Here is a 14,655-nt window from a genome sequence, read left to right as displayed (position 1 = left end):
TTATATCAATATATATATATATATATATATATATATATATATATATATATATATATATATATATATATATATATATATATATATTATTATTATTATTATTATTATTATTATTACCCAAATAATTGTTTTATTGTATGTTTTATACACTGACTAGGCGACACTTTGCATTGATGTACTGATGCAAAATATACAAAGATCTGACAAGTACAAAAAGTAGAAAAACAATTTATTTGGAATATCCTGAACAAAACAACACTGGCAACAATAGCATCATTGCATTATCCCACAAAATACTATACCTGATTCATTAAGAACACATTCAACTTAAAGTAGAAAAAGAATCCTACTATTACTACAATACAACACAGTTTACCACATTTAACACTGATTGGTTTTTTTTTTTTTTTTTTTTTTTTTAAATAGAACTCTGATATATATTTTACAATGAATGTGTGGTTTTTAACAAAACAATGCTCAATAAATGTTTAGCACAACAAAATGCAGGCATACTTGCTACAAATATGTGCAGTAAAATATACAAAAAAGAAACTAGCAATATTTTACAGTACAAGAAAAAGCACATATAAATGCTAACATGTTCAAGCTTTTTAATTAGCTTTACAAATGAAACGCAATTTTTATCTAAGGTGCGAAAAGATGAACAATTGCTTTTAATGCCTTTTTGGATGAGGTCCATTTTGAAGAGGTCATTACAATGCCTCCTTCCCAGCAACTTAAAATGCCAACTCATAAACTACCCAGGAAATAGGCTAGATCTAACAAAACTGCTTTTATTAAAAAAAAAAAAAAAAAAGCACTTTAATGTCTTCAGAATAAAATAGGAGAAGAATGTATTAATCTTCATTTCAGAATGATCATTTTTGTTGCATTATTTTATACTTGCCTGTGAAGTGAGGGCCGCACATATGGAGTTTAAAAACCAGTTTGGACAGAGTCAAGCCGAATATCCATTGCAATATTGTAAAGTTTTTGTGGTACCTGTGGCATCCCATCTGCATCTGTCCACCAAACCACCTCAAAAACATTTTTGTGTATTCACAGACACACCTAATGACTAAAGAACTGCCGTTTGCCCACACGATAACACTTCTATTTACAATAGCTCTCGCTCCTCAGGGGACATGCAGTCTTCTTCAAAGATTTATTATGCACATGTTTTAAGACAGGTTTGCACACGCTGGTTGTAATGAGGTTAAATTATATCTTAGGAGTATCGATAACATCATGTCCTCTGTGCAGTTAACTTACTGTACATTAGTGGTCGTTTACTTGAATTTGTGTAACTGTGTTTTTGGATAAATATTGTTAAATCCTGTCAAAATACTGAAGTTTGGAATATTCTGTGTGTATAAAAATTACAGAGGTGCACAGGTGCTTTATCACACTGGCAAAAGTATAAAAAAAGTAAGAAATCTGATTGACATGCTCAGAAGCTTCACTGGAGCACTAACAGGCTATAGAGGCTATGATAGTGTTGGAGAGATGCATTTAACACTCTCAAAAACATCCTGTGCTTATTTAATTTAATTCAGCCAGAAAAACTGATTTATATTAAACCCATTTATTAAGTGGAATGTAAGGGCCACAATAATGTCGATCTTTATCAAGGCAATATCGCAAAACCACGTTGTTGCTTGTTTCATTTTTGATAGTTAATTTTGCTTAACCACATCGAAGACCTGAAGGATTAGGATAATTATTCTTAAGCAAGACGGGTTCACACAACAACCTTTGATAGCCAGAATTCCCTTCCCCCAGCATATTTGTTTTTACACATGCTGTTAGTTAAATTTAAATGGGTGGTTGATTATGATTTCCTTTTTTGAACTTTAGTAAGTGTGTAATGTTGCTGTTAGAGCAAAAACAATGTCTGCAAAGTTACGACGCTTGGAGTTCAATGCAAAGGGAGATATTTTGCTGTTTATGGACTACAAAAAACAGCTTGTAGGGACTACAACGAGCTTCTTCCTGGGTTTGTGACATCACTAACCCCGATGTTTACATAAAACCCACCCCCAGAAACATGCAACTACCCCTAATGGGAAGGGGGCATGACGTTTCCGGACAATGTGTACTAGGCGGTTAGCTAATCACAAACACACTGAGCCTGCTAACCAATCACCTTAGGCATATGTTTAGGCACACTTTTTAGGAACAAGTCAGTTTGGTTTGCCCGGCAGCATACTACTGTTCAGTCCAAAGCTCCAAAAAGTTTAAGTAAAGTAAATAGCAAATTAGAGGCTGTCATCAGTAATGGTAAAAGTAGTTACTTATAAATCCAGTGATAAGCAAAATCAAGCATAGTCTCCATCAAGTCTCCATAAACTCCAGTTATGGCTTTTGTAGCAGGTCTAGTATAGTTCTTATATACATCCTTCGGAGATGTTAAAGCGAGGTCCTTACTCTGTGTGGTCATAAAAAATCCCAGGATGTTATTCGAAAAGAATAAAGGCGTGACCTCGGCATCCTGGCCAAATTTGCCCATTGGCCTCTAACCATCATCGCTCTGTCTCCTCTCCACCAATAAGCTGGTGTTTGGTGACGGTTCTGGCGCACTATGGCTGCCGTCGCATCGTTCAGGTGGATGCTGCACACTGGTGGTTTGAGTTTTACATTTGTTGGAAAGAGGTATTTTAAGGCTCACTAAGGTCAACATTTATTTGATAAAAATACAGTAAAAAATTTAACTGTGAGATTTCATTGTAATTAAAAATGATTATATTTTAATATTTAATTTATTCCTGTGATGGCAAAACTAAAATTTCAGTATCACATGATCCTTCAGAAACCAACTTAGTATGCTCATTTGGTGTTTAAGAAAAATGTCTTATTATCAAAGTTGAAATCAGTTGTGCTGCTTAATTATTTTTGTGTTATTCTAAACTTTAAATGGTAATTCAGAATCATAATATATGTTATTGATCTTCTTGTGAATGATCTACAAGCAATCAAGAACCAATGGATAGAACCAAGTCCCACTTTACATTTTTTTGTTACTTCTTTGATAATCCAGTTCACTCAGACGCACATTCAAATACTGAAGAAAACATTGATTGTTACTTCTGTTAATTGCTACTTTTTAGGCAAATGAAGATCTTTTTTTTCTCTGCCCTTCTCCAGTTAATGTCCATTTTGTGCTAATAAGCACTTGTTTCTCACATTGCAGAAACATCAGACAACCACAGTAGCACACTTATTTCAATGAACTTCACATGATATGTATTGAGTGGAATGTTGATTCTTTAAGTGTCTCATTACCATAATTGTACGTTTGCAGCTGTGATCTCTCTTCACGTTAACAATCTCCTTTTCCACTTTCTCTTCTCGCTCTCTCCCCCCCTAGGTCCTGCAGAATCAGGCCTGAGGGCACTGTGGTATATTTCTGGCTATGAAGTCTGAAGGTCTGAATGTGTGGAGCTCCGGGGCGTTGGAGAGATACTGAAGGTCCAGTTCAGTGCACTCTACAGGAGCATGAAGCCCCCAGGCTGTTCGCTGCTCTACGGCACAGCAGGGCCTCACTGCAGACTGTCCTCCTACCAGAGTGAGAATGACATGCTGGCTGGAGAGGCACGAGTCTGTAGAAGAAACTTCAGGTGTTTCTGTTGCCTGCATGATGACTCCCTTTGCAGGATCTGTGCAGGACGAGCTTTGCATCAGAGGAAGAACCTCACACCTATGCATGCCAAGATCAGTGGTCATCCTGGTGGTGATGTCATTAAGCGTGCAGGGGTGCTTCAATAGCAGGCAAGGATCTTATAGAACACAGACCAAACAAGTCAGGCACACAATCATCACATCTCTTTCTTTCTCTCTTTTAAATACATATACAAATACATATTATAAATACTGTAATTACTGATGATTTTGGTGTTATATTTCTTCATAAATATTATATCTTAACATACATGACTCAAGATAAATTTACTTGAGAATCAAAGTGTCAGAGAATATATATATATATATTATTCTCTGTAGGAATGCACCCTAATGTTCGGCAACTGAAATTATACGGCTGAAAAGAGCAAAGATGTCGAAGGTGTGGAAATATTTAAAATAGTCAGAGAAAGACACAAAAAACAGTTTCTGAGAGACTGTTTGGTACTGCTTCACATGTCTTCAATGAAAAGAGGAAGGGTGGTTGTTACTTTATGAGCGTGATGCGCTCTGACGCACCTGTCAGCTGATGGAGGCAGAACTTACAGCGATTGCCTTTTTGTTTGTTTGTTTTATTTTTCAACAGTTTTTATATATGTGAGAGTGTGTTTTATGTTGAATGTGAATGTATCTGCATGATTACCATCTGTTTGAGTGCAAATCAGCCCAAATCAGCTCACTATTACTGTATGATCACAGCTATCAAAGTGAACGCGTCTATATGAATAGAGAGAGTGGATTATTTACTTTATGGCACATTTGTGTTATTACCATCTGTATAAGTGGCCATCAGCACTTCAGCACTTATTTGCATTGTAATTCATTGTAAATGCTGCATTTCAAGCAATGTCAGGATTTTCTGTAATTGGCAAAAGTTAAATCTTGTTTTATTTTTCTTATTATTCTTATTTTTCTTACTCAAATTCTTCTTATTTTATTGTTCTAGTGCTCAAATAAATCACTTATATGATGTCTAAGTTTCTGTCTAGTGTTTTATAATTGGAAAAATAAAACTATGCAGTGGTATGTTTACTGACTAAATAGTTTGTAGAAGCCTTCAATACAGTTGGTAAATATTTTTTGTATATTTGAGGGGGAGGGGGGTCTATACATAGTCTCATAAAAATATTAGCAGAAGACTCATTTTTCATGAGTCTTATTCAGATTTGAAATAGAAACTTCTGAGATGTGTCTTTCAACCCATTACTTTTCTAGATTGCTCCAGGACTGATTTCATGTACTTTTATATCAAATAAATAAATATTTATGTGAGGTAAAAAAAAAAAATCAAGGCACTTCAGTGTCTATAACTTTTAATATTTTCGAGCATTATCAAATTTGGTTGATAAAAAGCAAAGCCCAAAGGGTCTTCTATCCAAAGACACCAAAATTATGTTTGTAACACACTGAAGTACGAAACCGTGGCAATTTTAAGTTAGGTAGAGCACTAGAGAGAATTATTTTACATTTAAACACATTTTAAAAGCCATTGTGAAAATGGCATATAGTGGATAGCTTGAATCTCTTTTTTGAAACATTTTTTTGCCATGTGATCTTTAGGTGGAATTTTTTTTTTTTTTTTTTTACATCACATTCTTATTGTGTCTGTAATCAAACTGTAACTCGATCACAGCCTGTCATGCACACTTACTTGATGTGTCTACTTCTGCGTCCTGCATCACTGTGTGCAGGGTTGTCATTGGAACTGAAGCTGCGTCACTGTCACAGTGACCGTTACTGACTGGTGATAAACAACCTGAGAGTAGAGGTTGAATGAAATGTGAGTTATTTACGTTTTAAGCCACACCTTGTGGTTTAGTGGATTACTGTTGTATGTACTGTATATTCAGTGTATGTATATTCATACGTTTGCATGTTTTCCTGAGTGAAGACCGTGTCTGGTAGGTGACACACACAATTGTAAATAGGACGGTTGTTAATATAGCCGTTGCTGCACAAGCGGTCACCATGGATGATACATTTTGGACGGGAGGTGCTGAGGTTTGGGCTTTTGCAACACCAGTCCCTGCTTCACCTAAAAATGGAAGAATCAATTAGAACACATACTACCAATATCAACTTCCATTCTAAAATTCTGAGTAAATTATTATTTACTCAGTGATCACTGGAGAGGAAGGTTATTAACAACTCCATTTCATTACATAAATTGTGTGGCTGCTTGGAATATTTCTCACAAGTCCAATAATCTACTTTTTGCAGCACGGTATTGGTTTGGAATGACATGAGAGTGAATAAATCCTGATGGAATTTTGTTGTCTATGTAAACTATTCTTTTAAAACACAATCAACAGATTCCAAAGACTTGATAACCTGCACTCATCAACAACTATAGGGTTACAAATCAATAGCACGGTAAATCTAAATGAGTCTTGGTTTTAAAACCACACTTGCAGCTGCCTTATTCTGTTGCCTTCCCTTTCTTTCTAAGCACCCCTCTTCCTGTTGCTGGTGGTGTATCTGATCAGCAGAATGCTAAAAGACCTCTGTCAATCCGTGATGCAATGGGTTCAGCGAGGATCGACGCTCAGTCCATGCTGAGCACTTTCAAAGAGCATTGACTGATCCTTGCTGGATAAATACCTTCTCCCTTACTTAACGCATAATCACATTGAGAGAATAGAGATAAAACAGTGAGAAAAAGAAGTAAAAGAACTGAAGCTCAGATAAGAGCATGGAAAGAATGAGTGCAGGCAGGGGTGAAGAGAGTACCACAAATTTTAAAGGATGAAAACGTGAAGAAAGAGTGTCTTTAATGCATGAATTTAAAGGGTGAATGTGAATGAACTTATTTACAATACATTAACATGGGTTTGTGTTTCGGGATGTGGAAATCTTTAATAACAGTCAGTCTTAAATGGATAGTTCACACAAAAAAGAAAATTCTCATACTGTAATCATAGTAATGGGACACAGTCTGTGCGACCAGATGTGCCACCAGATGCGCTCTGTTATGGACATAAAGAGCACGATAAAATATAAGATAGGATGATAAATAGATAAATAAGTAAACCGCTGCACTGTCTTTTTGTTCTCTTGTATCAGTAGAAATGTCTGGTAGCTATAAACTGTGAAATCTTGAGGTAAGCCATTAGTCTGGTTAATGGTGATAACTGAGATATTGCACTTCATTTTATTTAGAAATGACAAAGTTACATATTAAGTTTAGTTAAGACAGGGATGTTTATATCCATGGCACAGAAGCATCGTGCTTGCTACAACTTAGCATTAGGGCTGGACCAGAATATTAAATTATTCTAATATTTGTTAGGTGGGTTGGCATTCGATTTTAAATTTTGAGAAAAATTCTCCCGCAAAATGTTTCTCATTCACGCTTGAATATTAATCCAAATTTTTATTAATCCAAATTAATCCTGCCAAAGTTTAGCGTCATGCCTCCCTCAACATCTCTCACTGTTAACACCGATCCAATTGATGCATATAAACAAACAAACAGTGGATTTTTACATTTATTTACCTATTTGTAGGGTTGGGTATTGTTTGGATTTGATCCGATTCCGATTCTGCTTATCGATTCTGATTCTTTTTGATTCCCAGTTTCAATTCCAATGTAATTAAATAATGATATCAAACATTTATCCTTTGTCTCTTTTTTTGTGTCATGCTAGTGTAAGTTGTATTTATCAGTATGGCACTCACGGCTACACTGCAAGTTTCTGAAGGGTGCAGGGCCACATGGAAGGCATTCCAAATCTTCTTGTCCATCCAGTCGCATTTTGCTGTAGAAACTTTCATTAGAGAGAAAAAAAAAGGTTTTGGTATGAAAACTACGATACAGTGGTGTGTGTGAGAGAGTCTATAAAGTTTTGGGTGTGAAGTTGCATGCAATCGTGTGTGGGTTGATCATAATTATCAGCTATAAACATCATGTGTCATAAAGGTTGTTTTGTGTGTATGTGTGAGAAAGTCTCACCCAGGGAGGCAGTTTCCACACACTGCATTGTCTGTGTGTGTGCAGTGCTTGATTTGGTGTCTGTTGAGTCTGCGGCAGTTCTGGCACAGTGCACAAGGGTGAGAACCCCAGACTTCCTTAAACCACCGAACTTCACATACGCCACACACTGCTGACACTCCTACACCATAACCACAGTCCTAACCGCCCACAAGCACACAAACATAATGAGTAACAAGATAAGTACATTGGATGAGTCAATTTTTTTTTCTGAAAACACAGCTTTTGTAACCTTGCCCTGTTTGCAAGTCATTTAAGGTCATGTGTAAGCCTCTGGTGGCAGGGATATGATACTACAGTTATGTTTAAATAGTCCACAATTTGGGGCTCTGCCATTTTTCATCATTTATTTGAAAAAAAGCCACATTATCATTACTGTGTTTTATTATTATATTACAGTGGCCGAGAGAGCTCAACACGCTGCAACTTAAGAAAACACATGCCATCTGAAAAAACACCAGCAAATGAAGAAAACATCATTAGTTTGACAACACAAATATTGCAAATCATCACAACACATGCATATAACAAAACGCGCTGCAAATCATCACAACACATGCATATAACGAAACGCGCTGCAAATCATCACAACACATGCATTTAACGAAACGCGCTGCAAATCATCACAACACATGCATATAACGAAACGCGCTGCAAATCATCACAACACATGCATATAACGAAACACGCTGCAAATCATCACAACACATGCATATAATGAAACGCACTGCAATTCCATCACAACACATGCATGTAACGAAATGTGCTGCAAATCATCACAACACATGCATATAACGAAACGGGCTGCAAATCATCACAACACATGCATATAATGAAACGCGCTGCAAATCATCACAACACATGCATTTAATGAAGCGTGCTGCAAATCATCACAACACATGCATTTAACGAAACGTGCTGCAAATCATCACAACACATGCATTTAACGAAACACGCTGCAAATCATCACAACACATGCATTTAACGAAACGGGCTGCAAATCATCACAACACATGCATATAATGAAACGCGCTGCAAATCATCACAACACATGCATTTAACGAAGCGTGCTGCAAATCATCACAACACATGCATTTAACGAAACGTGCTGCAAATCATCACAACACATGCATTTAACGAAACACGCTGCAAATCATCACAACACATGCATATAACGAAACGGGCTGCAAATCATCACAACACATGCATATAATGAAACGCGCTGCAAATCATCACAACACATGCATTTAACGAAGCGTGCTGCAAATCATCACAACACATGCATTTAACGAAACGTGCTGCAAATCATCACAACACATGCATTTAACGAAACACGCTGCAATTCATCACAACACATGCATTTAACGAAACGCGCTGCAAATCATCACAACACATGCATATAATGAAACGCACTTCAAATCCATCACAAAACATGTATATAACGAAATGCGCTGGAAATCATCACAACACATTCATATAACGAAACGCACTGCAAATCCATCACAACACATGCATATAGCGAAACGCGCTGCAAATCATCACAACACATGCATATAACGAAACGTGCTGCAAATCATCAAAACACATGCATATAATGGCACGCGCTGCAAATCATCACAACACATATAACGCAACGCGCTGCAAATCATCACAACACATGCATATAACGAAACGCGCTGCAAATCATCACAACACATGCATTTAACGAAACGCGCTGCAAATCATCACAACACATGCATATAACGAAACGCACTGCAAATCCATCACAACACATGCATATAACGAAACGCGCTGCAAATCATCACAACAAATGCATGTAACGAAACGCGCTGCAAATCCATCACAACACATGCATATAGCGAAACGCGCTGCAAATCATCACAACACATGCATATAACGAAACGCGCTGCAAATCATCACAACACATGCATATAGCGAAACGCGCTGCAAATCATCAAAACACATGCATATAACGAAATGCGCTGCAAATCATCACAACACTTGCATATAACGAAACGCGCTGCAAATCATCACAACACATACATATAACGAAACGCGCTGCAAATCATCACAACACATGCATATAATGAAACGCGCTGCAAATCATCACAACACATGCATATAACAAAATGCGCTGCAAAATCTCACAACACATGCATACATCGAAATGCGCTGCAAATCATCACAACACATGCATATAAAAAAATGCACTAAGAAACGCTGCAAATCCTGCTGCAAATAACACTGACCACAATGGAAATGTTTCAAGAAGACCCCAAAAAATTTCGGACCCAGTTGGGATTTGCTTGTCGTGCAGTGGCTACTGGTCAGTGGAGTTGTTGGTGAACTGAAAGGTGAGGTTTTTTATTTTTTTATTTTTTTTATCTTTTGGATATTATTAGCATAAATAAGCTGAATAATTACATTATTAAATGTAAAACGTTACTTAAGATGGCTAACTTTAATATCCTCAGCTAAATATAATTTCAAGGTTAATGAAAATAAATTTGCAATGCTTGATTGTTTCTTAATGTGCATTTGCTGTGAGGATTTGCAGCGCGTTTCGTTATATGCATGTGTTGTGATGATTTGCTGTGCGTTTCGTTATATGCATGTGTTGTGATGATTTGCAGTGCGTTTCGTTATATGCATGTGTTGTGATGATTTTTAGTGCGTTTCGTTATATGCATGTGTTGTGATGATTTGCAGTGCGTTTAATTATATGCATGTGTTGTGATGATTTGCAGTGCGTTTCGTTATATGCATGTGTTGTGATGGATTTGCAGTGCGTTTAATTATATGCATGTGTTGTGATGGATTTGCAGTGCGTTTCGTTATATGCATGTGTTGTGATGATTTGCAGAGTGTTTCGTTATATGCATGTGTTGTGATGATTTACAGCGTGTTTCGTTATATGCATGTGTTGTGATGATTGCAGCGTGTTTTGTTGTATGCATGTGTTGTGATGATTTGCAATACTTGTGTTGTCATGATTTGCAATACTTGTGTTGTCAAACTAATGAAGATGATTTCTTCATTTGCTGCAAAGAGTCATTAACCTAATTCTACAACATTATAAAAAAAATTAAAAAAAGATTTTTATAAAAATGTTTGTCCGTAAATCTTGCGTCAACTTTGTTACCATACCATACTTTGCCTTTAAATTAGTGGAATTATCTCCCACTATGTAAGATACAGGAAATGATGTTACTTTCCCTCACTGTTAAGATCCAAAGCACTGAAAAGTCTATGTGCTCTCAAAAAGAAAATATTTTAATCTAAAAAGTTCTTACACTCACTCACACCCAATATCGCTCTTTCTCTCACCTCTTTCAGTTCTTGGCCAGGTGGACATTGTGGGCACTTGTGACACTGTCCACCGTTGTAATATTCGTCCATCGAGCAATCCATTCCATTTCTAAGAGAAGGAAAAAGAAAGATTTAAAAATACAGCATGCAAACATTGGCTTACAATACACCCAACTCAAAACTATGAGGTCTGAATTTAAAATACCGTATACTGCCAGTGAAGTTCTTAATTGTTAATTGGCAGTAAGTATACAGGGAAAAAGTGTAAATTAATTAAAAATGATGTAGTTTTATCGTAAAATACTGTGAATCTATGGTTTTGGGGAATAAAAACTATTATAATTTATGGTAAAAAACAGTAAAATGACATTCACAGAAATCCCTGCATGAAACTTTAAATAAAATTAGATTTGTGTACATTTTTGTAACATTTCCTGTCATTTAATTAATGTTTATTGAATTATTTAAGAGTTGTGTGTTTGACCCTGTGCACTGTCTATACACAAATGTAGACCATGTTTCATGCCACTGCCATGTACTCTTGATTCTTTTTGAGGCTTTCTATTGTACCATCTATATTATCATATACTGTGTACATTTTATAGTAAAGTTATGACAACTATAGCTGCCCTTTCCTACAGTGTACTCCTCAGAAGTAATCGCTGAATTCAAGTTAATTTGAAAATCAAAGCTCAGGGTTAAATTCGATCTAAATAGAAATTAAATATAGGCTGGCCTATCTATGGATTTGTTTCTATTTTTGTTATTATTTTAAATATACATTTTAAATAGAAAATGTAGGTTTAATGATTCGAATGTCTATAGTTTTCAAAGTACAAAAACATTATACATTAGACAGCTATTTGAACAGAATCTGCAAAAATTATAGTGTAATAATTTCACAGTCCGTATTAATAAGAATTAAAAATCTAAATAACGATATAATACAATTTTATATATTTCTATTATGTTTTCAAAACATATTGAGTAGATTACTTTCCTTAGAATTTACAATCCATTTCAATATAGCGAATTAATTGCAAAGGGGAAAAAATACTATAGGATTTCAGTACTACATGCTTGAACCCCCCAAAAAGGAGAAAGGAAAAATCTTTCGCTCGTTTCATGCAGTGCAGCCTAGCCAAGACTCAGCTATATTTGCGTTCGTTTCAATAATAAAGATTAATGTCCATTCATTTTGTATCCATTCCAGATATCAGAACACAGAGAAACAGATCAAGCGAGAGCGCGCATCGAGGTCCCATCTAATACAAAAATACCTCAGTTAAAAGATCTGTTGGGAATAGTCTAACCGAGGCATAAAATACAAGAAAAGTTAAAATGGTCAAACTGAACTAAGTAGGGCGCACTGCTACGATACAAAAGTAGAGAGTAATGCACCAGCTATCATGAATCTCAAGTCACGTATTAGGGACAGTTTCATCCACACTTACATTGCAGCAGGGACAAATCTCAGCAGTCACTTAATTCTCTGTCCCATTAAAGTAATCGTCTCCTGTGGCTTTGGGCAGATTCGGTCCAGTTTCGCTTGCGGTTGAAGGTGACTGGCACATTTGCCCGGTGCGCTACAGTGTGCGGCGCGCTGGGACACACGGGCATGTCCCGACATGTTCACACTCCTGTCACTAAAATCCGCTAAAGCTGCAGAAGAAAAGATGTGCGAGCACTCGCGGACACAGTCAAAGTCCATATCTTTGAGAAATGCTCTTGAATGGAAATTGCGATTCAGAAGGATTTCTCACAAAACCCTTAGGCTACTATGAATCTCATATAACATGATAGCAGTTTGAAAACTTGTTTCGAAGTTCTAGTCCTCAACCACAAGCAGTCGTTATATATATTATTATATATATTGTTTTCATGGTTTACTTCGCTGCAGCAACCTCTTGAGGACACAGGGGGGCGATGAAGATTTTACACATTGACCTTAAGCTTAATAAAACTTAAATAGCTCGACAATGCAATTTACATTCAATACACTTTTCATTTGTAGCTCATAACATTGTATTACATTACAGTACATTGTATTATTGCATTCCATTATTAGACTGCACTACCTTAAAAGCTGAACGCTGCAGCTCTGTGATCAGTTGGCAAGAAACAGAGCAGGCCTTGTTTACTATGCCTTCTCTTATGCTTAGAAAATATATTTCCTAATCTATGAATGATCTATTAAATGAGATAAAGGTATATTAGAAATTATAAAGAATAATATATTGTGTAAATGTATTACAATACATAAAACACAAGGAATGGCTGCTTTCATTGTAGGCTATTGAAAAATGTGTGACAATATATTTACTTATATATCAAAATATATGTAATTTTATATTCAGTACACAGTTTATAACATGTAATAAGATATGGTAATGTTTGAATATATTGAACAGATATTTACTCATGCAGTACACACACACACATCTATGGAAATATATATTTATTTTATTTAACAGTAATTTAATTATTATGTGCATGTTTAATATTTCAAAATACACATTTAGTTAACATCTATACAGAGTTGGACAAAGTATACAATTCCATAACTTTAGTGACAGAACAGATACTGCCTGTCAAATATTAGCCCACCCCCACATTGAAAGCAGCTCTGGCAGTGTGTGCACACATCTGTGTGTAACCATTCATCCACATTTGAACCGAGTGGACTGCTCAAATGTGAAATTGTTGCAAATACAGACTGATAAGGAAAACATCTAACCTGCTTTAAAACCCAGTAACACAACTGTATAACTCTGTATAACTGTACAACAGCAACATTCCTTTAACAAAAAAGCAAAACAGCAAGATTTATTTGGCATCAAAACAAACATTCAAATGCTCTCTAATCGCTCTCGCCGCTCTTTGATGTCATACACAGAACAGTCTGTGCAGTGCTGCTTCAAGTCAAACACCTATTGTGCTCTGTTAGGAGATGCACAACAGTTCTTCTGTAGCTTTATAATATTTTCATTTACACAATTTTGCAAAATTGCCCAATATTGTGTCTAATATATACCACAATATTAACTTTTTATTATTGAATTGTTGTAAATAAATATCACCTTTGCAAATTCTCAGTGTTAAAAAAAATGCTAGGAAGTCACTTCATGTAGCCCAACAAGAGTGATTACTGATAGACTGTATGAAAAAAAAAAAAGGACTGGCTAACTTTCAAAGCTGCTACATAGTAACAACTTTCTACTTCAAGGACCTTGATAGAAATGTAGTGATGTGAAAAGTATGATCCTTGCCTTTCAAATGTAGTGTCAAGTTTAAGTCATAAGTTTCCGGAAAAATAATACTCAAGTAAAGTGTACTTAAGTACAATACTTAATACTCTGTTACTGTCCACTTCTGTGATCACTGTGCAATATGTACCCAATAGAGGATAAAACATTTTGAATATAAGAATACTAAACATATTTGTATGTATCAATATATAGCAATATATTTTCAATCTTTTGGTGTATATTGACAAAATATAAGCACTAGTTTCCAATGTATGGAAATGTATTATGTAATATAACACATTATGCAGTATATCCCCATACATTTTTCTTAAGGGTAATTTGACCTGACTGAGAATCCAAGTTATTCTTGAAAATGATCACACAGACACTATTATGAAACTTTTAAGCTAAGTAAAAAAGTTTTTGTGCAAG

At 35.7% G+C, this 14,655-nt stretch overlaps 1 protein-coding gene across 1 annotated transcript; it reads right to left on the bottom strand.

Moving 5' to 3' along the window:
• Nucleotides 1-209: 209 nt before the first annotated feature.
• LOC113070451 (tumor necrosis factor receptor superfamily member 27-like) lies at nt 210-12,655 on the bottom strand. The gene is made up of 7 exons (XM_026243729.1): nt 12,430-12,655; nt 10,994-11,084; nt 7,628-7,806; nt 7,354-7,442; nt 5,543-5,710; nt 5,327-5,431; nt 210-3,773 (listed from the first exon to the last, which is right to left on the bottom strand). The coding sequence occupies exons 2-7, from the start codon at nt 11,075-11,077 to the stop codon at nt 3,376-3,378; spliced, it is 1,023 nt and encodes a 340-aa protein (XP_026099514.1). The 5' UTR covers nt 11,078-11,084; nt 12,430-12,655; the 3' UTR covers nt 210-3,375.
• Between the last annotated feature and the right edge of the window lie 2,000 nt (nt 12,656-14,655).

The sequence above is a fragment of the Carassius auratus genome, unplaced genomic scaffold, assembly GCF_003368295.1.
Source record: "Carassius auratus strain Wakin unplaced genomic scaffold, ASM336829v1 scaf_tig00004282, whole genome shotgun sequence".
Taxonomy (NCBI): domain Eukaryota; kingdom Metazoa; phylum Chordata; class Actinopteri; order Cypriniformes; family Cyprinidae; genus Carassius; species Carassius auratus.
The sequence above is the reverse complement of the archived record's forward strand: the minus strand, read 5'-3'. Positions and strand labels throughout refer to the sequence as shown.